The 24,419-nt window shown below is 60.5% G+C and overlaps 8 protein-coding genes across 8 annotated transcripts; all 8 read left to right on the plus strand.

The window, feature by feature from the left end:
* Window positions 1-677: 677 nt before the first annotated feature.
* LMJF_35_1945 (conserved hypothetical protein) lies at window positions 678-2,540 on the plus strand (the record flags this gene model as incomplete). Its single annotated transcript, XM_003722538.1, has 1 exon — window positions 678-2,540. The coding sequence occupies one exon, from the start codon at window positions 678-680 to the stop codon at window positions 2,538-2,540; it is 1,863 nt and encodes a 620-aa protein (XP_003722586.1).
* A 743-nt stretch (window positions 2,541-3,283) lies between these two features.
* LMJF_35_1950 (conserved hypothetical protein) lies at window positions 3,284-3,991 on the plus strand (the record flags this gene model as incomplete). The annotated part of the gene is made up of 1 exon (XM_003722539.1): window positions 3,284-3,991. One exon carries the CDS (start codon window positions 3,284-3,286, stop codon window positions 3,989-3,991), a length of 708 nt encoding a protein of 235 aa, XP_003722587.1.
* A 1,576-nt stretch (window positions 3,992-5,567) lies between these two features.
* LMJF_35_1960 (ribosomal protein L32-like protein) lies at window positions 5,568-6,203 on the plus strand (the record flags this gene model as incomplete). The annotated part of the gene is made up of 1 exon (XM_003722540.1): window positions 5,568-6,203. The coding sequence occupies one exon, from the start codon at window positions 5,568-5,570 to the stop codon at window positions 6,201-6,203; it is 636 nt and encodes a 211-aa protein (XP_003722588.1).
* A 2,790-nt stretch (window positions 6,204-8,993) lies between these two features.
* On the plus strand, window positions 8,994-9,992 carry LMJF_35_1970 (conserved hypothetical protein; the record flags this gene model as incomplete). Its single annotated transcript, XM_003722541.1, has 1 exon — window positions 8,994-9,992. The coding sequence occupies one exon, from the start codon at window positions 8,994-8,996 to the stop codon at window positions 9,990-9,992; it is 999 nt and encodes a 332-aa protein (XP_003722589.1).
* Window positions 9,993-10,845: 853 nt separating this feature from the next.
* On the plus strand, window positions 10,846-12,615 carry LMJF_35_1980 (conserved hypothetical protein; the record flags this gene model as incomplete). The annotated part of the gene is made up of 1 exon (XM_003722542.1): window positions 10,846-12,615. The coding sequence occupies one exon, from the start codon at window positions 10,846-10,848 to the stop codon at window positions 12,613-12,615; it is 1,770 nt and encodes a 589-aa protein (XP_003722590.1).
* A 1,169-nt stretch (window positions 12,616-13,784) lies between these two features.
* Window positions 13,785-16,973, plus strand: LMJF_35_1990 (conserved hypothetical protein; the record flags this gene model as incomplete). Its single annotated transcript, XM_003722543.1, has 1 exon — window positions 13,785-16,973. One exon carries the CDS (start codon window positions 13,785-13,787, stop codon window positions 16,971-16,973), a length of 3,189 nt encoding a protein of 1,062 aa, XP_003722591.1.
* Window positions 16,974-18,174: 1,201 nt separating this feature from the next.
* On the plus strand, window positions 18,175-20,919 carry LMJF_35_2000 (conserved hypothetical protein; the record flags this gene model as incomplete). The annotated part of the gene is made up of 1 exon (XM_003722544.1): window positions 18,175-20,919. One exon carries the CDS (start codon window positions 18,175-18,177, stop codon window positions 20,917-20,919), a length of 2,745 nt encoding a protein of 914 aa, XP_003722592.1.
* Window positions 20,920-22,393: 1,474 nt separating this feature from the next.
* On the plus strand, window positions 22,394-23,143 carry LMJF_35_2010 (putative 40S ribosomal protein S6; the record flags this gene model as incomplete). Its single annotated transcript, XM_003722545.1, has 1 exon — window positions 22,394-23,143. One exon carries the CDS (start codon window positions 22,394-22,396, stop codon window positions 23,141-23,143), a length of 750 nt encoding a protein of 249 aa, XP_003722593.1.
* Between the last annotated feature and the right edge of the window lie 1,276 nt (window positions 23,144-24,419).

The raw sequence follows: 24,419 nt of genomic DNA on the forward strand, positions 1-24,419 counted from the left end.
GAAGCATGTTGTGGCGCACATTTTCTGTCGCCTTCTTTTCGGCACGTGCACACAGGTGTGCACGTTGTCTTCCGTGAGGCGAGTGCTGTGTCCTCCGTCTTCTCCATTCTGTTTGGCCTCTAAAGAAGAGTCGTTCGTGTCCGCCCACGATGGATGCAGCATGGAGCTGCAGCGCACGAGCGACGACGATGTGAAAGCGTACCACCAGCCCGACACCGCAGCGTCACAGCAGAGAATCAACAAACGGAAAACAAAGCAAAGACGTGCATCTTCCACGCACCACACTCCTTGATGGATGGATGTGGCACTGGTATCTTTGGCCGATTGCACGTGCCCAGACGATGTCCCCTCATGCTGCGCTACGAGACGAACGGGGCTCGTCCGCTGGCGCGCGAGTGGGTGGTGGGGAGCCCGCCCTTCGCTGCCCCTGCAGCTCTTCTTCTGCACACCTTTCATGTGCTCTTGCTGTTGTGCGGCACTTGTCGTGCCGCATCTTCGTCTTTTCCCGTCCTTTTCCTGATCCACTGATCTGCGAGAGAAGGCTGACGCCGCTCCCACGTGTGAGTCGAAGGCCACTGATCTTTCTCTCTGTGCCTGAGTGAGCACGGCTGCCCTCTTCCAGCTTCCCAGCCCACGCCCCGTTACGCTTGTGAAGGCACCAAGCCCGATCGTAAATAATGTCTGAGTGCACCGTGTACTCTCCATGTGGCCGCTACGTGGTACGGTTCGCCTCGGATGCGGAGCAGCAGCTGCTCCGCCTTACCGTCACCGGGAACACATCAAGACCCAGCAAAGGTGACGCGTCGGCCGCCGACGGCAGCGGTTGTGTCAAGACACTTGTTGCAGCAGCCGCTGAGCCTCTCACGTCCTCCTCCGCGCTCCACCCGCTGCGGCTTGTTGCTTCGCTCACGGAGACGGACGTGCTCGCACTGACAACGTCCGCTGGCGTCCGCAAATCCTTCGCAAAATTTGCGCAGATGTTGTACGACGCGCTTATTGGCCGCTCTCCGTGCGTACACTTTTTCGTGGAGACCGTGGCGGAGATGAAGGAGCGCATTCAGCGGGACGTACAGCGACAGGCAACTCCGTCCCGGACCGCGCGCGGCGCCGAGGCTCGGCCACCGAGTCGCAGACGCGCCGGCGAGCTAGACATCGACTCAGCTGCTCTCGCCTCTTTAGCGGTGACGCTGAACGACGTCACGGCCAACGCTGACAAAGGCTGTGTTCGAACCGCTGTCGGCGACACAGTGATCGAGCTGGACGAGGACATTGCCAGCGAGGTTCTGGAGCAGCGGTTCTTGACACTGGACTACGACGTCGATTTCACTCGCGCCATCTTTCCTATTCCGCTCCACACAGGCGGTTCAGAGGGGGCGTCTTCGGAGGGAGCCGGCGGCGTCTTGCGGGCACGTACGGGTACGGCAAGCGCTTCTCCAGCCAACCTAGCGGAGGCGACTTTAGAGCCCTTTGTAGTGAGCACCTCCCTTCCCGCAGCTGCGGCAGAGGCGGACACACTTCGCCACGATCTTCTCCGCGCGCGATCCCGTCTTGCCCAGCTCGAGTCTGAAAACGCGAAGCTGAGGCGGGAGAACGAGGCATTGGTGCAGCTGAGCCGGCACAAGATGAACGAGATGCAGCGGCTGTGCGAGGACTTCCAGCAGCAGGTGCAACTCGCTGCGGATGCGGAGAAGCTGAGAGCCAGGAACAAAGAGTTGCGAGTGCAGCTGCAGGAAGCACTAGAGAGTCAGCGGACGGCCCGGCGCACTTTAGAGCGCGGGCGCAGTCAGCGTCGTTTTTCGCAACCCGCTAGCACTGTCACCGGTGGCGGAGGCAGTGCTTACCTGTCTGCTAGTGGCCAGCGCCGCAGCGAGAACCCGTATCTGCGGTCGCTTTCTCGCGAATCAGACGACGGCTACGCCGGAGTGTCGTCACGACCGCCGCACGGCAGGCAGCGATCGGCAGGCAGCGCCGCATCCCGTGCATCAGCGACGCTGCGTGGGCGGATGCTGGCGTCTCCGGCGCTTCCGCCCGCCGCCTTGCGTGGTAGTCATGTGCAGTGCGCGCCTTCCTCATCGTCCACGAACTGGCGCCGCTCTACGCGGTTTGACACACCGCCACCACCGCCGTTGGATCCAGCTGCCTCCACTGCAACAGCTTTTCTTCAGCGCCGATCACGCAGCCACAGAGGCGATGGCAGCAGCAGCACGAGAGACGGGGATGGCGATTCACCAGCACCATACGGTCGCACCGGTGGACGACTAGAGAAGGTACGAAAGCCCCAGCGCCGAGGCAGCAGTGGTAGTGGGTCGCACGGCTCGCGGGCGTCCTCCACACGCTCGCTGCCGCGACGAGGGCGCAGCTTGTGGGGTGATAGTAGCGCCCACGCAAGTCCGTGCGGCTCTGTGGCCTCCTCGCGATGCTCGAGCGCAAGCCATGAGCGTCTTTACCGCACTGCGACGGCGAGCAGCCGGATGCATCAAATACCGAAGTCGCACCCCCTTGACAGCGCTACCGCACTTCGGCGAGCCGTGTTTCACTGAGAGGCACCGGCGACGAAAGAGAAAGAGCCGAAGGAACTTGCACTGCTGGTCGCTGGTCATTGGCGACGGCTTGTGTCGCCGTGCACGGGAAAGGCACCTCCGCACTGCCGCCCTGGGTGTACCCCCTCTCTCTCTCTCTCACTTTTTCTCTATCAGGGTGTGCATGCGTGCCGTGTCTGCTGCTCTTCTTGTTTGTGCCGCTTCGTGGCCTCCCCCCTTCCCCCTTGTTCTCCTCCTTGCCATGCATCTAGATTCTCAGCGCGCGGTGGAGGGCCGCTGTCGCCTGCCCCGTCCTCGCGCTTTGTTTGTCCCAAGCCACGAATACCACACTGAAGACAGACGACACAGGAAAGAGCGAAAAATGAGGCTTGGTGGCGTCGCTGCATCTCTTGCCCGCGAGAGAGAGCCGTGAGACGGGGCGATGGAACGCTCTGAGCCCGCGCGTCGGCGGGGCGTGAATTGCCCCCTCCCACCCCTTTTCTCCGATCTCTGTGCGCCACCCCCGCCTCCCCTCTCCCCTCGCACACATACGAGGCGTCCTGGACTGCTGCACGATACCTGGATCGCCACTCTCCGCCTCTCTACACCTCGCCTACCTTGTTCATGTCCACAAGCCTCCCCTCGTCTCTCTTCTCATCAACTGCACAGGAACTCGGTGCTGCACGGTGCCATTGACTCTGTTTCTTGCTCCCCTCTTTTCCCCACACCGCACCACGGCACACCGTGCAGAGCAGCGAGAAGATATGTTGCGTGCGTCTCGCGTGCCCCGCGGCTACTTCAAGCGGCCTGGCCGCAAGTCGCTCGATGAAGTCTGCAAGCAGAGTCTCTTCGAGATGTCCACCCCACAGCAGGTGGCGACCATTTGGAACAATCACCACATGCAGTTCCTCCAGTACTGGGGACGCACCATCTCATCCGAGGCGTACTACGCCCTTGAGCCGCGTCTGAAGGCATCGCCGTACTTTGTCGTTCCGGTGTTTCGCGACAAGGGTCTGTTCAACGTTGTCACCAACTTTAAGGACGACCTCGTCGGCGTCACACCCCTCGCGGAGTGGCAAAAAAAGCAGGACGATGCGCAGATCCACATGACCATTCAGTTCTTCACCGAACTGGCCCGTAGTAAGCAGCTGGTGCTAGTCCGTTGCGAAATCAAGGACGAGGTCTTCAAGCGCTTGGACTGCATCTTCATTACCCAGATGCTGCTCAAGTACTACACCTTCCCCCGACTGTACGAGGCATGGGTGGAGACGTTCAACAAGCGACCAGGCCAGTTCGACTACCACGCCTTCCTACGTGCCATGAAGGATGAGGCGGGCAAGGACGAAATCAGGATTGAAGACAAAAAGTCGGAGATGCGCCATGATGCCTTCGGCCCCGTCATCGACACGCCCCCAGACGCCGTGGCGAAGCAGATTATGAACACGTTGGACATAGGAGTGCCGAAGGCGTGAGAGGCGCGCTGTGGAAGAGCACGCAAGGGGCGCGGCGCGAGGATTCAGCCCAGCTACTCTTTTGTTTGGGTTGCTGCTCACGTGTTGCCGCTTCACGGTGCAAGTAGCGTGTATTATGGTCTGGCATCTCTCTCCGCTCGACTATGCGACCGGCGTCACATTCGCCGTTGCTCTTCACGGGACTGAGCAGAGAAGATAGGCCCAGAGAAATCGAGAGAGAGAGAGAGAGACCATGACACCATGCCAGTGCGTGCGTGTAGTCAGCGTGCGTCTTGACAGCAAGGACTACGGTGACTCAGCAGAGCAGCAACAGCGAAGGAGGGGGAGGAGCTGTGTGAGCGCGTGTTACGCGAACGACACGAGTCGGCCCGCTTTCGCATTCTCTTTTACCCATCCTTCAACACAGAATCGTGCTGCGCGGCATGACATGAGGTTACCATGACGTGACACGCACACTAAATCCCTCTCCTCACACACACACACACACACATAAAAGCGAAAGAAAAGGATTCTGGTCGTCGCTTGCGACTGTCCCGCGCAGCTGCCTCTCGCTTTCCTGTCGTTAGAGAACTGGTCTCCACTCGGACACCAGCACAGCACAATCGAAGTGCCACGCCACTTCCATGGCATGTGTGCGTGCTCTTGAAGCCGAGCGCTGCATGCCGGCTGGCTGTATTGTTTCTGCGACGCTCCTCTCTACTCTCACACACGCCTTTTCTCTCTCCCCCTTTTTCTTCTTCTGTTTGCCTCCTTCTGCCGCCCCTTTGTTTTAATACTTCCCCTCCGTCGGCGCAGTGCCACGCAAACATATCAGCGCGTGTGTGCACATGTACGGCGGACACACACACACACACACACACACACACACACGCACACGGTGACACAGGTAAACACGCACATATTGCCGTCCTCATCCAAGCTGTCTCATCGCTTTTTGTTTTTTGTCTTGCTCTTGTCGCACCCCCTCTACTTCCCCCACCCACGCGCGGCTCGCGCCTCGTGGCTCTCTCTCTTTCATCGGAGTTTCTGCTTTCATCCTCCCATCTTTTCTGTCTTCTTGCGTTCCTCCTCGACGGTCTACGAACGCACCAGCTGCTCCGACATACACGCATCAGCGGATCACTACGCACGTTTCCTGCGTCCTTCTGCGTTGGGGTGGTTGTGCTCTCCCTCTCTTTTTCTGGTTCCAGCTCACGCCTGCGGCGCTAATCGCCTGGTCATCTCCACCACCTTCACCTCCGTCACCCGGTGTGCTGCACGCATCTCTGATGCGCGGCGTACGCGTCTCGCTCGCTCGCTCCTTTTCGTTCACGTTGTCTTGGGTGCTTTTCGTTCTGCTTTGCCTCCCCTCCTCTTCGCCCCGCTCTCCCCGTCTTCAGCGGCATTGTCACCACCGCCGTTTTTGCCTTCTCTCTTTTACACGCAGTCCCCTTCCCCCCCCCCCCCCTCCCCTCCCCTCCCTGGCATCCCCCTCCCCCTCGTCGGGGAAAGCGTGTGTAGGCGTTGCGAAAGGCTGGCTTTTGCAGACTTCTATTTGCCAGTCCACTCTTCGAATCAGCCGAAAAGGCAACAAACCATGCCGTCTCTCATTCCGGACTACCAGCGCACGGAGAAGCGCGCGGTCGCCGTCTTTGGGTGGTCGCGCACGGAGGTTGGCACGCCGCGGTGGCAGCAGGCTGAGGATGTCGGCCGTCTTGCCGCTCAGAACGGCTTCACTGTCATCACGGGCGGCTACGGCGGCTCTATGGAGGCTGTCAGCAAAGGCGCGCGCGAGGTGAGGGATGCGGCAGCGGCAGGCTCTGCTGCCGCGTCAGCCGAGGTTGTCGGCATCGTCGTCTCGGGGCTGTTCCCTGATCGCCTCACGGAGGGGAACAAGTACCTGACCAAGTTGTTGGACTCAACTTCGATGCTGCACCGCATCGAGCAGCTCACTACCCAGTCCCGCTACTTTATCGTTCTGCCTGGGACGACAGGTACGCTGCAGGAGCTGGTGACCATTTGGGTGCAGAAGACCATACACCCCAGCGACCTTCCAATGCCGGTGATCGTCGCGTTTCGTGACCCGTGGGAGAAGTGCTGCCATGGCATCATTGAATCTCTCCAGCTCTCTTCCCGCCAGGCCAACGCGATCCATTTTGTCGACACTCCAGAGGAAGCCATGGAGTGGATCGTGAAGGATGCCACCGGGGAGATCGACGACTCACGGGCTTGATGGAGGGCAGCGAGCGTGCGGTCATGGCTTTGGTTTGCATCTCCCAAAAGGAAAATGGGTGCGGGTCGCGTGCAAACCCTTGCGCGCGCAGGGGGCACAAAGTAGACACACGCGACGACAAACAAGAGGGGGCAGTAACGGCTGTCTGTGTGAGCTGTCTTGGAGAGAGTGCCGGGACTTCCGCTTGGCCGCACCCGAGCAGGCACTTTTCGCCCTTTCGCACCTCACCCGCGCCCCCCTTCTTTGTGGGCCACCAGAGGGAGCACATGACGAGGAATAGTGTGTGTCGTGCAGCGGCGTGTTTCGTCGTGGTGCAACTGCGGGGCGGGCACTTCGAGCGACACCGCGTCCGCAACGAAGACCAAAAGCCAAGCGGAACAAGGACAGGAGGAGAAAAGGCGACGAGGGACGACCTCAACGGATGCGCGGGTGCCGGTTGCCCGACACCCATAAACGAATAGAGCACATGTACCCAAGTATACATGCAAGCAATCATAGCCGTTTTGTCTTCTCATCGAGGCGCGCCCGGCGAGGGAGAGGAGGTGAGGGGATGCACCCAACGTGATGTGCATTGTTGGCGCTCCTGCTAGCCATATGCGCTCTTCAGTATTCCTTCACATGTAGGGAGAACCAACGTGACCGCGCCCTCGCTACGCCTTCGGGTTCCATTTATCCGTTAAGCATTGTATCGCCAGGGCCAGACGTTGTTCCCCCATTATTTGTACTCACCTAGGGGGGCTTGCGCGCTCTGCATTTCGATTGGGTCCATCCGTGGGTGTATGTGTGCGTGTGTATGCGTCGCACGTCGGCGGCGGTCCTCCCAGGGTCGGAGTAAGCGAGGAGGGTAGGGGGAAACAACCGGAGCGGTCGCTTGTGCGCTGCCCGTCGCCCACTGCATAACAGATTGCTGTCAGGCTCATACGATTGCCGTGCGTGTAGGGTGTTTACCGGGACACGGCGCAGCACCGGTCTAGAATCCAAGTAGTAGCCCTTTCTCCATAGCGGCGCTTAAAGCCGCCCATCCTGCAGTCAGCGCTGAAGGGACGACCCAAAGTGCTGAGGGAGGCTTGCCACCGCCCAGACCGCGTTGCGGCAATCGCGTGGGCGACCTTCGCCAACTCGGCCTTGCGTTTGAGCCGCCGCGATCTGCTGACCTTCTGCTCCCGCAGACGGAGACCAACCTGCCCCCGAGCATGAGTCGTATTCTCCTGGTGCGGAGGAGCTTTGCCGTGTAGCGATTGAGGTCCTCGTCGTTGCGTGTGTCGCCGGCCATGTTCGGTGCTGCCTCCTCGAGCAGTTTGGGAACTCAACGGGCCACACTCCCCCTGTCAAAAAAAAAGGGCGCGTGCTCTATTTCGCATAATACTTCGCTTTCTGCAAACTCTATGTAGGGGCGGTTGTGTTATGAGGGTGACAGGGCTTCACGACCGCGCCCACACGTGTGTGACCTGCACAAAGGCAACAGCAAAAAAAGGGAAAGGGGGAGGGTATGAAGGGGGGAGGGAGAGACTTCTAGCCACATTCACCTACATCTGTATGACCCCCCCCCCCCACAAACAATTCTACCTCGCCTTCGGCGCCGCGACGTCGCGCTGTTTCGTATGAGCGTGATCGTCTGATCTGCTTTGCCCGATCCTCGTTCAGCGCCCATTTTTAGAGCTCTGCGACGCGCTTTCCCTTCGCACGGTTGTGCTTTGCGGTGGTGCATGTACACGCACTTCCGCGCCACAGCATCGACACGGCGCCTTCGTTTGTGCGTTCGGGCTGCACCACGGAACGTGTAAGGACGAGTAAGAGGCAAGCGACCAGCCAGATTGCCTCCCTCCCAACTACTAATAATCAAGAAGTATGTTCGAGGTCATCACGAGCCCACGGCGTGTGCGTCTCTGGTCCTACCGGCGCACACGCTGGCGTTGTCGTTGACCGCTGCCGCTTTTCATCTCCTCCCTCATCTGCTGCGCCACCTTACGTTTCGGTGCTGCTCTTCCCACATCTCCTCTCTCGTCCCTGTTGCCATTCCTCTACGCCTCCTCATCATTTTCCCCTTCTCCCTCTCCCCTAACCATTCACGGGGTGCTACTTTGTGCCTCACAGAACGGTGAAGCCAACACACGCGCTCACCTACACGGAAAGAGAAGCACAAAACAACGATCAAACAACAAAAGAATTCGCGTTGCACGTTTTGCCTGTTTCGAATTCACCGGTCGCATACGTTTTCATCACGCGAAGACGCGGTTCACACACACAACACACACACACACACACATACACACACACACATAAGACTCGATAGTGCGTGCCCGTTTCGTTGCGCCTCTCCATTTGTCTCCGCAGAGGAGCATCAGACGCGGAAGGAACCCGCTCCAAGGTGTGCCGTAATCCATTGGTTGTCACCTTGTTTCCAGCTGTGAAGGGCCGACGCACGTCTACCGTAATCAAACCGTTATGTGCCCTAACACGGGGCGGCATTTCTCTTTCTCTCTGTTCGTTTTGCCCCCTCCCCCCTTCCCCTCCTCCTCTGTTGTCGCGGAAGCTTTTGCTTCACACCTACTTCCTGCGCAATACATATACATCGGCGTACTTACCCACGCCGTTTTGTGCGCGCGTGCATGTGTGTCTGTGCCACCGCTGCTGGCTCACCGTTTGCCCTTTGTTGATATCCTTTGCATTCTCCTCCTTCCACCCCCCGACCTGTGTGTGTGTGTGTGTGTGTGTGTGCCATTCTTCAGGGCAAGCGCACGGAACAACACCTTGGCGGATACACCATCCCTCGCACGCGTATCAGCCACCATGCTCGTGCACGAGGTGGAGAAGACGTACAAGCTCAAGGTCCCCTTTTTCCAGGGTACGCTGGAGGAGGCAAAGCGGCACGCTCAGCAGGACTCTCGCTACCTTGTCCTGTACCTGCACAGCCCTCGACATGAAAACACGGAGGCGTATCTGCGCGAGGTGTTGGCCACGGATGAGATCATTGCCCTGCTGCACGAGAGCAGCGTTCTGTTTGGCGTGAGCGTGGCAGATACAGAGGGCACGCTGTTGGCGGAGGAGCTGGGCGCCCATGCGTTTCCGTTTGTAGCGGCCCTCGTTGGCAACACAGTAGTGCTGCGTCTACAAGGTTACCACAGCCGCGAAACCTTTCGCCGCGAGTGGCGCTTGTGCACCGACGACTGGGATGGGCAGCTAGCCGAGGGCATCGTCCTCGCTGCCGAGCGCGAGGCGCGTGAGCGGGCACGCATCGCTGAAGCCGAGGCTGACTCTGCAATGGAAGCTGCAGATCGAGCCATCCTCGAGGAGCTGCTGCGCAAGGATGAAGAGGAGCGTCGTGCGGCTGCGGAGCGGGAGGCTGCAGCGCGCCGGGCCGCCGAGGAGCGCGCTGCTGCCGAGCGACTCAAGGCAGAGGATGAGGCGCGGCAGGCCGCGGAAGCAGCGCGGCAGCGCGCACTCGAGGAGGAGCGCCAGCGGCAACGCGAGTCTGCGAAGCAGGCAGCAAAAAGTCAGTTGCATGACGAGCCCTCCACGGACGTGGCCACTAGCGAGACGGTGCAGATTAGTGTGCGTTGTCCGTCCGGCAAGCACTATGACCGCCGCTTCCTGCGCAGCGATCTTGTGGACCAGCTCACGTTTTTCGTGCTGACATTGGACGAGGTGGCGGACGCGACGGATGCGTCAACGGTGCGCTTCGTCACGGGCTTCCCGCCAGCACCGCTGGTGTGGCGCGAAGGGGAGACGCGCTTCGGCGACGTGAAGAGTCTCTGCCCGCGTGCGGTGGTGCTCCTGCGTCGGTTATGAGCCAAGTGACGAGTGCGTTGCGTTTCCGCTTCCAGCTGTATCAGGTGATTGTTCCCTCCTCCCCGCTACTTTTTTTTGTGTTCGTCTCACCACTTTCTTCACGGGGTGGTCCCAATACTGGACCCCCTATCTTTTGTCCTTGTGCCTCACTCTCTTACTCCTCCCGCCCCTCACGCTCCGTCGGTCTTCCTCTCTCACGGCAAACGGCCGATCAGGAATGCGGTGCTTCAGCGAAAGGGTCTTCGGCCTTCCCCACTCGTCTCTCTCTCTCTCTCTCTTGGGTGCGACTCACTGCGCAGGCTGAGGGGCAGGACGTTGAGGCACCAAGAGTGCGTGAAGAGGGCCAAAATGATCAAGTGCAGCATCCGTTCGAGGTGTCCGTGTTGTCGGGCTTGCGGTGTCTCCCTCTCTCTCTCTGAGGAGGCCACATTTGTGTGACGACGCTACGCAGCAGGTGATCTCTGTTAGACTGGAAAGTTGCGGCAGGGCGAGGCGGGTGGCGATGTGGGGAAGGGAGGGAGTGAGCGAGAGAGAGAGGGGTGGGGGCACAGTCTCCAGGATTCATCCTTTCCGTTTCGCCTCCCATATCCGCCTACGGTAGAGGCCACGTCCCTTAGGTCCACCGTGTACGTGCTCACCCAGGTCCACGAACTGCGGATGGCTCGTCACCCTTTCTCGGCATCGCTCACTCTCACGCATATTTTGCACCGCCTCTTTTTTTTTCTCCCCCACCCGGTGTACCATGGGCCGGGACAGTACACTTGAAAGCATACCCGCTTCCGCGTGCACACTCGACCTTTGATGGGCAGGTTCAGCAGAGAGAGCAGCGAGAACAAAGCCCATCAGAGTGGCCATGCTGCGCCGCAGCTCTGTCGTGCTGGCGAGGTTCCAGCCTTACTCGATGGCGGTGCAAACCCGGTTTAAATGGCGGCACAAGGAGACGGACCGGTGGCGGCGGCTGATGGACGCGACGTGCTTCCAGGTCGATTGGCTCGGCCAGACAGCCGGCCCGAATTTCGCGCAGTACAGCGGGCACTGGACGCACGTGATCACCTGCGCGCACGTGATCACGCCGTGGGACTACCCCAACTACTACCCCCCGCAGGGGCCAACCCGATTCGTCTCGCACATTACTCTGGCGGACACCATGACGCAGATTCGGCTCGTCTCGATGCAGGGCAATGCCGTGTACAAGCATTTCACGTCAAATCAACACGTCTTCGTGCATTCAAACCCGCGGCTGGACCTGTGTGTCCTGCATCCGGAGCAAAATCTGAAGCGCAGTGGTGAGATGAAGATGATGTGGATGCAGAACGAAGGATACATTTCACGTCCGCGGTTGGAGATCAACGAAACGCTGAAGGTCGGCGATTACGTCTGGGTGTACGGCATGTCGGCGCACGAGTCGCTATTTGACGAGGAAAAGGGGCCAGAGCCTCTCATGATCCCTACCGGCGTCCGCGCTCGCGTGCACGCCGTCACGCGCGAGCACTTCTTTCTGGACACAACGGCGCTCGAGGACAACCCAGATCGTGGCCGCATCCAGATGGGCATGTGCGGCTCCGTCGTGATGCGCAACGGCAAATGTGTCGGCATGCTGACGGCGACGGTGCACGAAGAGAGCGACTGCAAAGAGCTCGCCGGGACGGCCATGTGCACTTACTCGTCCGACGTCTTCGAGTTCCTGCTGGAGGTGGAAAAGCAAATGAAGAACCCCGTTGCGCGTCAGAGTCAGGAGGAGACCCGCTTTGAGCAGCGGCGCCGCGCCGAGGGGGGCGTGAAGGAGCACAAACACTGGGAGCTGGACGAGAGCCGCACGGCCCGCCACATCCCTGTCCCTGTTTCGCTCTGGCATATGGAGGAGAAATGGGTGACGGAGGAGGATTACATGAACAGCGCCGTCTTTGGCCGCAGCGGCGCCTTTAACCAAGAAACACAGGAGAGCGCGCTGGGCTACGACATGAACACCGCCAAGACGAACGGCGACCGCCCAGGTGACATCGACTCCTTCATGTCAACCACGACGACCGGCAAGCCTGTAATGCAAGGCGAGCGGAAGGACTACAGCCCGACCGGCGTGTACGCGAACGTGGAGGAGTTTAAGAACAAGGATGTGTGGGACTACAACGTGAGCTCCGAGATGCGCTCTCTGTTCAACGAAACAGTCGACAGCAAAGACGCTGAGAGCCTCAACATGATGCGCAAGTCGCTTGAGAACATCCGTGCGCAGCGGGCGATGGAGAAGATGAAGGAGACTGTGATGAACCGCACGGAGCCGGGCTTCGATCCGCTGAAGGGCTACGGCCACTACGGCGGCAGCGCCGACGCCGGGGCCGCCAACTTCAACCCAGAGTACGCTTCAGCCCACAAAGGTAGTGGCGACGCCTACAGCTACGCGCAAGCAGCTCAGCAGGCGGCGCGTGAGCAGCCAGGGGACCACGCATCGCCGGCGTCGACTCCGCCGCCGTCGCCGCCGCCGCCGAACGAGTCCGTCATAGATCGCAAGAAGCGAGAGCGACGCGAGGCAGAGGCCAAGTATCAGGAGGAGCTGCGCCGCCGTCATGGGCAGCGCGCCGTTCCCTTCGGCGATGAGGACCTCAGCGGCTTCTGGGAGCGGCGCTGAGGGCTGGCACTGCCGTGCCCTGCACGCCGAGCTCGGCGCGCTCTCGGGGAGTGATGGCCTCCCATGCGTATGGGCAAACGGGAGTGCATGTGCATATCTGTGTATCGCTGCTGCACGTGGTGTGCTCGACATCTTTGCAGTTTTTATTTTTCCCTTTGCCTTCTACGGGTTTTCCATTCACTGCTGGTGTCTGCGCTCACCCTCTCCCTCTTCGATCTACCCTCCTCCTCTCCCTCTCTGTCTGTCTGCCCTTCTGCGCGTGCCCATGTCTGAGCAAGGTGGGGCGCAAGGGAGGAGAGGAGAGGAATGCTGCGGCTCTGACGTGCGTGTGGACAAGAAACGGAAACCGAAGCGGCAGAGTGAGAACGGATCGCATGGGACAGCTTTCTGGCCGACTAGGGCGGCGGAGATGAGGGGGTTTAGGGGGATGTGTGTGCGGTCGACTTATGGGTAGCGTACCTCTCTGCTGCCAGCACCTCTCGCCCAAGTGCTTATGGCGGCATCGCTTATCCTCCCAGCTTTTTTGTTGGGGTGGGGAGAAGGGCCTGTGCAGGCTGCTCTAGGCGCCTTCCGTGCCGTTCGCCGTCACCATCGGCGGCAGCCTCATGAACTGCAGCAGCGGACTGGCTGCATGCTTTCGCGACTGCACACACACTCAACCTCGTTCTCCTTTCCTCCTCCTTAAATACATATTTATGTTCAATCACGTACTCTGATCTCTCTCTCTCTCTCTGATGCTTCGACAATCGCAAAACGGGTGCGGATTCGCCGCACGCGTTGTGCGCGCGTGCAAACATACACACACGCGCACACACACAATACACCCCTTTCCGGCACTGGCGGCGTAGTGACAGCGAAGAGTGTATCCGGCCCCACACAGGCACGAGCTCGTCGTTATCGACCACACACGTAAGCGGCGTTGTGATACCGCGGGACGTGTTTTTGTGGGTGCGCGTGCGTTATTGTTTTGGCTTCAGTGTTCTTGCACATCGAGCTTGCGCTACGCCCTCACTCGCTTGCTTGCCCGTGCACCCGAAGCGGACGAGGCGAAGCAGTGGACACACGGGGGCAGCTGCACAACGCCTGGCCGCTCACCGCAGCTCTTCTGTCACCAGAGACCCGTCTGCTGGTTTGCATCCTTTCCACAACCGGTTTAGCTAACCTTCGCCATGGCCCGAGCACGCGCCATCGAGACCAGACTGGAGAAGCTGGTCCCCGCCCTCGATGAGTATTACACGAGTGGCTTCCTCACGCGCGAAGAGACGGTCGAGGTGTCACGGCAGCGTCAGCACTGGGAGTTCCGTCTCGTTGCCAAGCCTCTTCTCCTCCTCGATGTACGCGGGGCCATCACGTACGAGCTGGGGCTCGAGAAGCGCCTCCGGGAGTACTGCATCTACACGAAGCTCAACCTGCAGCACCGCTGGGACATCGTTGACCGCATCGAGGGCATCTACAAGATCGGCCTCAAGCACCTGCGCAACAAGGCAGAGCACGAAGCACTGCGGCAGGAGTGCGTGCTATTTATGAAGCGGTTCCAGCGCAATGGCAGCCTCAGCAACCTCTACGGTGAGCTCATGGTGATGCACCCGCGGCGCAGTGACATCTGGGTAGAGGCGGCGGAATGGCAGGGGTTCTCGCAGCGCAACACAGACAACGCCCGGGCAATCATCCAGCAGGCGCTGCTGACCATGTCGTCAGAACCCGTGGTGTGGGCCTGCGCGTTGCGTGTGGAGCTACAGTTTGTCCAACGTCTCCTCGAAGGGCTGCTGGCCGAGCACCGCGAGGAGGTGCGTAAGGCGCGCAAGCGCGCAGCGAAGGCGGCCGAGGACGGTGACGAAGAGAACCGCGCCGACGATGCTGTGGCGGCAGCTGAGGGGGAGGAGGCCACGTCGGCGATAGCGCCGAAGCTGCGGGCCGAAAACGAGGATATGGCTCACGTGCTGCTCGACCTTGCTTTAGCTAAGACAGTTGTGGAGGAGGCATTTGACAGCCCTGCCAGTGGGGCGGTGCTGCTAGAGCAGCTGCTGGCGGACGCGGGCGCCTACGCCTTCGCACGCGAGGTGGTGGAGCTTGCGGTGACGACGGCGGCACGCAAGATGGCCGAGGCCTGCAGCGGGTCCGCTGACGTGACAGTAGAGGCAGCACGCGTCTGTGGCGCTCGCGGCGCGTCGGCCTCATCCTCCCTCACCATTGCATCCGACCAGCAGCGGCTCCGTGTGCGCACGCAATGGCGTCACCGACACAGCATTGACACTGTCTTTGCGCACTATCTCGCCCTGGAGGATCTGGCCATGAACCGGTACACAACGGCCATCGTGGACACCACCACCTACCTCGCCAACGGCGGCAGCGGAAGCGTCTTGTCCTCGAAGCGGCGAGACCAGCAGGGGCAGCAGCAGCAGCAGCCGACTGCCGGAGCCTTACCTCTGACCCCGTCACGAGAGGACCGCCGTCGTGCTGCTGTCAAGGCAGTCGTTTCACTTTTGGTGTTTTCGTTCACGCCGATGTCGGCGCTGGCGGAGTTGCCCGGCATCGTGGCAGCTGACACGGACTCGACGAAACGCTTTCCGGCTGTGCGGCGGGCTTTTGCAGAGGCCCTGCGTCGCGTCGCCGCCGTGTCGGCTGAGGGTGTGTCGCGGGTGTGCACGCATCTGCTGCGAACCCCGGCAACCGCTGCTGCCGACACCGCAGCGTCGACGACGACAACCAACAAAAGCAAGAGGAGAGACCTGCGGCAGACACACACAACACTGGATATTGCGGTGGCGGCGCAGTGGCTTCTGGGGCAGCTGCAACTCGACAAGGCAACCCTACAAGACTGCGTCACGGAGCCGCGGGAGCGCACGGAGAGGCTGCTGAGAGAGGTGGCTTCGGCGGCTGACATGCACCCGCCTGCCAAGTCGCGCGCTAGACACGAGGCCCTCGCCGGCACCGCCGGTGCTGCGGCGCTTATGACGTGGTCGGTAGTGCAGCTGGAGCAATTCTTGCAGGCGGAGGACAGGGATGCGCTGGTGCAAGGCGCCTGTGGCGGTGTCGGGGGCTCTGCCAGCGCGCCGCCGTTCTCGCCGCTCAAGACCGCCGCCGCGATGACCACGGAGGACGTGGAGCGCTTCATCGTGTGGTGGAAGGAGGAGGAGGCGCTGCTGCGTGGGCAGCAGGAGGAGGGGGGTGACTCGGGCGACGCACTGGCTGCTTCGCGAACGCGCCGTCACCTGGCGGCGATGAAGCTACTACATCAGCACGGTCTTCTGCCTTCTGTGGACATGCCCGCTTCTGCGGAGAAAAATAGCAGCGGCAACAGGAGAAGGGTGCCGAAGAGTGGCAGCAGCGACGCTGCGAGTGAAGATGCGTGGGCCAAGGCAAAAGACGTGCTGCTGAATCGATCCAGCGCACTGCAGTTTGTCCCAGTCGCGGGTACAACTGCACCAGCGCGGCTCCCGCTCTCTCTTTGGCGCGTTTTCAGCGCCTTGGAGAAGTTGGAGTGTCCGACGCAGCTGAGGGCGAAAGCTCCCTCGGCTCAAGCGGCGGTCTCGCGCAGTGGCCGCAGTGGCAGTGACAGCGACGAAGATTGCGACAGTGAGACCAGCGGTAAAGGCGTAGCAGCGAGGTGCAAGTATGCGGCGTCGTCGTCCTCCAGCATGCAGCTTTCGAGCTTTGCCGCAGCTGGGCTGTACTTTTTGAGTGGGGTGCCACACAGCGCGCTCAGCCGCGAAGAGGAGTGGGTGCGGCTGGAGGGAGTAACCTCGCTGCTGCGGTGTCGACTGTTCTCCTGGCTGGGACGCCGAGTGTGCACCCGTGACACCGTTGCCGAGACACTGCAGCGCGCCGAGAGCAACCTCGCAGAGGCTCGGATCGCTGACGTGCAAGGGCTGCTGACGCTGGCGCAGCGGTGTCAGCCGCTGCCCCGTTTCGCGCAGACGCACTGCGTGCTTCCATTTTTGGAGGGCGTTGCACTTTTTCGATCGGCCTGCGCACCTGCGACAGCTGTATCTACTCGAGCAGGCAACGTGTCTCTGCCCGACAAGGTCGCCCGCGATGCTGTGCAGGCGGCGCGAGAGGCATATGAGGCGCTGCTGCAGTTGTACAGCGTCTCCAAACACCCCGAGTCCTTTCTCCCGCTTGTGTACGACGGTACATCGGCCAAGAAGCTTGCACAGCAGGCAGGTACGACGTCGAGCGCGTGCTTCAAGGCGTCGACAGCGGAGGTGCAGCGGGCCAACGCCGAGGACTGGGTGGCGTATGTGCTGTTCGAGCGCACGGTATCCAAAGATTTGCTGAGGGCCAAGACGGTTGTGGAGCAGGCACGTCGGGCCTCTCTGGCACCGCAGGTCTTCATGGCGAGACTGAACGCGCTGTAGCGAGGTGGAAGGACGAGAGAGAGAGAGGGAGAGAGAGAGAGAGACAGCAGCGGCGAAGCTGTGCCTTGCCGCTCCCCTGCTTTTAGTCCCTTTCACTCCACATCTCGGTTGCTAGTTAGGAGTGTCTCCTCCCGGCAGCGAACTCCCCCGTCGTCCACCCTCTTGTGGAGGTGCATGCCGTTAACCGGGTACCACACCCACTGCGGAGGGCCCACTTGCTGTGTGTGAATCTCGCTAAGTACAAGGCGCCTCGCTCATGCGAATGACGACAACGGTTTTTTTCTCTTGTTTCTCGAATAAGCGTGCCTGTCTAGGTCTGTATGTGTGCCGCTCACCGTAATACGTGCGCACCGATGCGTTCCCCACACACTCGCTCAGTGAGCGAGTTGATAAAGCGCGTGTAACCCCCCTCTCTCTCACACACACACACCGACGGGTGAGTTGTCTAATATCAATCGAAAAAAAAAAGGAAATCTATTGGGCGCACAGCTACGTAGGTATACAATCGTCGAAAGCCGCACGAGGGAGTGGAGCTGGATTCGACTGGCGGGTGACTGCATGCGTTGCGCGGCGACGTACTGCGAGGGAATATCGCTCGTTTTGGCGTCGTCTTTGTGGTCATCAGGCGTCAGGCGCTTATTATTCAGCCTGCAGATGGTCTTCTCCGTCTACGGCCTGCGAGACAGATATCGAGGTGAGTAGGGGAGGGGTCGCGTTCTTGCATGCTTCACTGGGAAAGGCAAGACAGCGAGAAAAGCAGTTTGCACCTTCGTGGATGCAGCACCGTTTGCTAGTGGCGCTTGCTCCCTCTGTAATCTAACACCCCGCACCCCTTGCCTACTTCTGCTCTCTTGCCGACTTTCACACCGCTGGACGTGTTCTTCCACTTTTTCCTCTTTTCTAGGGCTCGTGTGAGGGTTGGCAACGACCTCAAGGGGTACGTGTGAACTCTTTGCACTGTACACACACACACACACACACACACACACACACACACGCACAGAGTCGACCACGCACGCACAGGCGCACTCGCTGCTGCCGCGGCGGACTGTGGTGCAAGCGTCTTTCTCAACAAGGGAAAGGGCTTCGGAGCAGGGCATCGCGCGTAGGATGTGACTGTGCCCCTCCCCACGCCGCATCGTACCTGCGAATCACCTGCGCTTCTTAAACATTCCTCCGCTCTGGTGACTAAAAGCAAGCCATGCTCGGGAGGAAAGGGCACTGGCAGGCCGTGCTGTGCATTCGGCGCCCTCGCTTTCTCACGGGAGGGTTTCACTCCTCTCCTCCGTCCTCACTCCAGCGTGTGCAGGGGCCCTGTCTTGACCTAGCGGCTGCACCGGCCGCACATGAGTCACTGGCGCAGTCACCTGCTTTAGCGGAGGTGGACATCATCCACTCAACCGCCTCACTCGCCGTCGTGCTGGCGGCGCCGTCTGCGAACGTTCTGGCGACGCGCACAAAGCCGGCGACGCCTACACAGGAGACGCTGCGCCACGCGCTCGGCACGCGGGACGCGTACCGCATCTTTTGCGCGCTTGTACGTGAGCAGCAGACTTCCGTCGGTGCGTCAAGCGGTGAGCTGGAGCGCCTGCTCTCCAACATCGAGGGGGAAGCTGATTCATTCGCGGCAGCGGCATGCGCCTGTGTGGCGGTGGCGCTGAGCCCGTCGGATTGGCCGCCCTGGGTGTCGGCACGCTTTGCTGCTACTGGGACGGCGGCGATGCCAATTGCACACAGCCGTGCACCGGTGGACACGGGGAAGGTGGCAGGCGCCGATGAGGCAGCCAAGGAAGTGAGAGACGTCTGGGCAGCGGCGTCGCCGCTGCGTGTCACGGCCGCGGGCATCCTGCGCCGCATTGCTGCCCGGCTTCCCACCCAAGGCGCGTGCCGCTCGGCGTCATCGCCTTCTCTGCCTTTGCTCAAGTGGCTCACGCTCCTCTGCGGGGTGGCGCTGGCGCCGTCGTCCAAAACAGCGCTGCGCCTCGCGGCTGAGGCCAGTCGCGTTTCTCTCGACGCCGCTGGGGTGGCCCTGGCCGCGTTCTGCGCGTCTCACTCGTTGACTGCCGAGCGTAGCAAGGATGACTGCGCTTCCTTCGCTGCAGGCCACACTCGGGAAACCTGGTGGCTGTCGCTCTGGATGCAGCTTACCCAACCCAGTGCTCAGCCGCCGTCGCTGCCCCTCTTCTCGCTCGACGCCGTGGCCGCCTCGCCAGCTGTGGTGGTGTGGTCCAGCGGCCTCATGCCCGCTGACCTTCGCGAGAAGCGCGTTTCGTGGCATCTGCACTGTCTCATCGCGTCAAAGGAAGTACACAGTGCGGCGCGACTCTTGGCTGGCGCATGCCGCGATACACCAAAGGCGCTGTGCGGCGCCACCATACCTGTCCTGGCGTCCACCCAGGCGGAGCTCCTCTCCTCTTTCCCACCTCAGCTTTTGGAGGAGGGCCGCCTAGGTGAGAAGCTGGCTATGAATCTAGTGGAGCACCTTAAGCACATGCAGTCGCGGCCACGGCGGCCTTGGAGTGGCTTCCCACAGACCCTATCGTTTGTGCCGACCGTTGCAGTGAACGCTGTCTTGTACGCACGCATGTTGCAATACCTCCTGACCTCCAGCGCGCAAGTGCGCAGCAGAGACAGCTATGTGCATTATCTTCACAATCTGTCATTGCTGCTGTCTCAGAGCAGCATCTACGCGCTGGCGGCATCGTTGGTTCCGGCCGATCAGCCCTTAAAAACCGTCATGGTGGCTGCCAAAGACACGTATCGAGAAGTTCACATGAAGCAGCTCGTCGGTGCTGTGCGCCAGGTCGTTGATTCTCTCTGTGAAGAGCCCATTCCTTGCTTGCCTGCTCCGGCGGCCACCGACGCCGTCGCTGAAAATGGTGTCGCCTCCACGCGGAGGGCTCTGAAGACTGGCGCAGCGCTCTCCTCCGACGGCGTAGCACCGGCGAAGGGCAAGAGAGAGTGTAAGGCGGCGAGGCTGGAGGAGGAGCAGGCTCTCCTCGAACGCGCAGCGGCCAACTCGAGCGGTGCCGCGTCGTGGCGCTGGCGTGAGGATGCGCTATCGGAAGTGGACGGCACGGTGCAGGCGGCTGTGCGCCTCCTCACGTCGCTCTTGGAGCTGTGCTCCAGCCGCAAGAACAGCCTCCCACTGCGCGTTGCCGAGCCGAAGTGGCGTCGCGAGCTGCGTGAGCGAACCGCCGTGCGTGCACACAAATTCGAGCTGCTCCTCCAGGAGCTCCCACACGCGGAGCTGCGCGCCGTGTTGCAAACCCTCCTAGGGCACGGTTACATTCGCGAGGGCAGTCAACTGGGGGTTTCGTTGGTGAAAGGTGATCAGGTGGATCTGCGATACTACACCTTACCCTTGCTCGGGTCGCTTTACCTGGCGGTGTGTGCCCCGCCAGGCTCCCCGACACCTGCCCCAGTCGTAGCTTCGAGCACGTCTTCCCCATCTTCCAGCGCACCACCCTTTGCCGACGCAGAGGCTGTGACTGAGTCGGAGAAGCAAGCGGTCTACCGGATGTACCGGCGCCGGCTCGAGATCTACGGCAATGCTGATCTTAAAGTCACTACACCCTCGTACGCGCCCGCTAGGGACCGCCACATCCGCGGCGGTGTCGAGGGCGAGCATCATGACGGTGTTGCTGCGCCCACCCGCCACGACTCGGAGGGCTCTGCGGCTGCGGCAACCACTGCGCTTGTACGCACCCCTGAGAACAAACTTGTTCAGGCACTGGTGCTCGCCAGCATGCGCCCCGCAACTTCTCTCGCAAGCTACGCGACGGCCGAACTCGCAAACTGCTTGCTGAACCGCCGTGTCGATGTGGCGGGGAGGGGAATGGTGGTGGATGTCGGGTCTGCTGGAATTTACCAGGACCACTCTACCGGCAGAGGCACAGGCGCCGTGTTCGGCCCGTGGCTTCGCACAGGGGTGGTCACATGGTGACATGAAAGCCACGCCGCTCGTGAGGGCAGTCGAGGGAGGGAGGAGGACGAAGGGGAGGGGATGAAGGGAGGGAGGGGTGGGGCGAGCGACGTCAAGGGAGGGGCTTTTGTGCTCACGCGTATGTGTGCGCCTAGGAGCACGGGCGTTATACGTTACCTCTGCTTCGCATCCCGACACTCTCTCCTCGCCGCAGCACGTGACGTACTCCGAGTGTGGTCACCCACTTCATCCGTGTTCTTATTAGCATGATGTGTCTGTCTCTCTGTTTTTCTCTGGTGTGTGTTGCGTGTTGTATGTGTCGGTATTGCCGCTCCTGGCTCTCGCTGTCCCTTTTTCTTGTTTGGCTGCTTCCCCAAGCGCAGCCCCCTTCTTCCTTTCTTGCTACCCACTGCGCCGCCCCAGAAAAGCGTGCATGCCGCACGGCAGCGCTGCATTTTTTTTTTTTGTGGCCACTGCGTTCTCCCCCCCTTTCCCCTTTCCACACACACACACATACACACACAAACATACACGCATACACACAGTGCGCTGCTTCTGTGCTGATTCTGTTCTTGTGAAGAGCGTTTTTTTCTCTTTGCGCGATGATTCTCCGTCTAGAGGCGCTGTGCTACACCGCGTCTGTGCACTCCGCTCTTGCTTTATCCTTTTGTTTTAAGCGCTGGTATGCGCCTCGCTACCATACACGCCTCTCCCTCTCGTCCTCTCTCTTGCATCACTCCCCACTCCCCTCCCTGCCTCCCCATCTCTTGTGTGCACGCGTGTTTCTCTGCTTTCTCGATTGGATTATTCCCGCCTGAAGCTCATTCTCTTATGCCTTTTTTTTGCCTCGAGGGAGGGGAGAACTGGTGGTTTCAGTGAGGAGGCGAGGCTAGCGCAGCTGTAGTGACTGAAGGGTGGGGCGGAGGGGGGAGCGGGAGAGGCTCACGGCGATGTCGAGGCACTCTCTCTGTCCTTTTGCATCTCTCGTGCGTTTCTGTCGTCTTGCCATGGCCGCAGGATGCGAAGGGCCGTGAGAGCGAGATCGCTCAGTACCGCCTTGTCGAAGAGCGCGTAAACAGCATAACAAAGTAACCGCATCGTTTCTTGCGCGGCCGAAGAAAGCAAACGAAACCGAAATTGTAAGGCACCTAACCGAGTAGGGAGGAAGTGGGCATGTGACAGTCTTCCTCGTCGGACCGAGCTCCCTGCGCGTTCGCGTTCAGCCGTGACACAGGGCAACTCCCTTGTTTGTGTGCTCCTGTGGTGTTTGGCTTCTAGCAGGCGCATGCACCGAAGCGATCAGGCGCCTTGCGAGGAAGGCGTGGGCGACATGTCTCCGAGCCCTCTCGCGCACCCCCACACCGCGCACCCGCCAAAACGGACACATGAGTGCCTCCTTTACCTCCTTCTCTCCCCTTCTCTTTTCCCACCTCTTTGTCTCTCTCCTTCTCTTCTCCTCTCACCGCAGAGTGACTTCGATAACGGTTAGAGAAAGATGAAGCTCAACATCGCGTACCCCCGCAACGGGACGGTGAAGCAGTTCGAGATCTCGGACGAGGTGCTCCGCCGCGTGCAGCTGCAGGACTACCGCCTCGGCAACGAGGTGGACGGCGCCATCTTTGGTAGCGAGTTCAAGGGCTACATCTTCCGCCTGCGCGGTGGCTCGGACAAGGATGGTTTCCCGATGGTCCCTGGCGTGCTTGCCTCCAGCCGTGTGTCGCTGCTGGTGAAGCGCGGTGCGATCGGCTTCAACACCTTCCGCGGCTACCAGGGTGAGCGCCGCCGCAAGAACGTTCGCGGCTGCGTGCTCGCGAGCGACATCGCGCTGGTGAACGTGACCATCTCCAAGGTCGGTGACCAGCCGATCGAGGGTGTGACGGACACCACGGCTCCCCGCCGTCTGGGTCCGAAGCGCGCGAGCAAGATCCGCAAGCTCTTCAACCTGTCCCGCACCGAAGACGTGCGCAAGTACGTTGTTCGCCGCCGCGTCGTGAAGAGCGGCAAGAAGGACCGGCTGAAGGCCCCGAAGATCCAGCGTCTGATCACGCCGAGGGTCAAGGCCCGCCGTGCCAAGAAGGCCAAGGATGCCATCGCCAAGGTGCGCGCGTCTGCCGCTGAGCGCCGTGAGTACCTGCGCCTTATCGCCTCGAACCGCCGTGCGCTGCGCCAGCGTGACCACTCCAAGAAGCACACCCGGAAGGTGCACGCCCAGCGCGCCGAGGTGGCAGCATTCCAGAAGAAGTAAAAGAATGTGCGCGCCTGTGTGTGTGTGTGTGTGTGTGTGCGTGTGTGAGTGGGGTTTCTTAGGACAGCCGGCCGCTTTTTGTCGGTGCAAAAAGGCGACATGAGCAGCAGTAGCGCCACCTCCGTGGCACCCACCCTCACGTGCACTCGTGCATACGAACACACCACCCGCCAACGCACGCACATCATCATCTCTGCACGCGGAGGCGCTTGCGGCGTGTCGTTGACTTTCTCCGTTTCGATTTCATTTGTGATTTCTTCTCTCCTTTTGAGTTGTTCATTGGCATACAAGTTAAAAAAAAACAATGAAAGTAGAGAACGCATACACACACCAACGCAGACACAGGGATGTGCATGAGGCAACCGGATCCACTCCCCTCCCCTCACCCCATTTTCCGCAGCCCCCATCGAGTGACACGTAGCCGCGCCGCTACTGGTTGAACCGAGGGAGTGAATGGGAGTGAGATCACGCATTTCTGCCCTCAAGGACCACTCCATCATGAAGCTACCAGGTGCGCGGCCGCTGGCAGACCTGCACCTCCCCGAGAAGAGAGGGGAGTACCCTTCGAGAAGCATGAGCATGCACGTAACCTGGCTGTAGCTGATGCGTGGGCTGCTTTCCTCTTCGTACCAATGCTGGCTGATGCTGCTGGTGGTGGTGCTTCGCTCTTGTCGTTCCGTCGCGCATTTGCTATGTTTTTTTTTTGTTCACATGCGCATCATCTCTTCCCTTCAGCTTCGGCGGCCATGCGTTTGTGTGTGCGCGTGCAGGAAGAGGACATGGAGAGAGAGGGAGACAAGGCAAGCGCGGCAGCAAGCGAGCGAGTGTGGGTGAGAGAGGAGATCCAGCACCTGCAGCAGTGGAAAGTACGTTCGCGTTCCTTGTGCGTGTCCGTATCTATTTTCTGTGGGGGTGGATGTGCGTGGCCGGTCTTGCGTGTTACATGACACCTCTCATCATTTTATTTCGCTTTCTCAGCACCTTTTCCAATTCTTTTCTCGCTTCATCTACTACTGCCTCGTCGCTGTTGCCCTGCGCGTCTCTTGCCTTGTGAAGGTTCGTCTGGGACAACCTACAAACAAGGAACAGGAAGACAACAACCAAGTGCAGGAGTGCCAGCGGAGGACGACACAACACCGCCTCACTCCAGCACCACCATAACCCCCACCCCCTTCCCCAGCCTTGTGTCGAGGTGTGTCTCTACCTCCCCTTCCTCCTGGCATTCTTCCTCTCGTTTGGTGCCCCCCCCCCGCACACACACACATACACACACACA

The sequence above is a fragment of the Leishmania major genome, chromosome 35 (assembly GCF_000002725.2).
Source record: "Leishmania major strain Friedlin complete genome, chromosome 35".
NCBI lineage: Eukaryota > Euglenozoa > Kinetoplastea > Trypanosomatida > Trypanosomatidae > Leishmania > Leishmania major.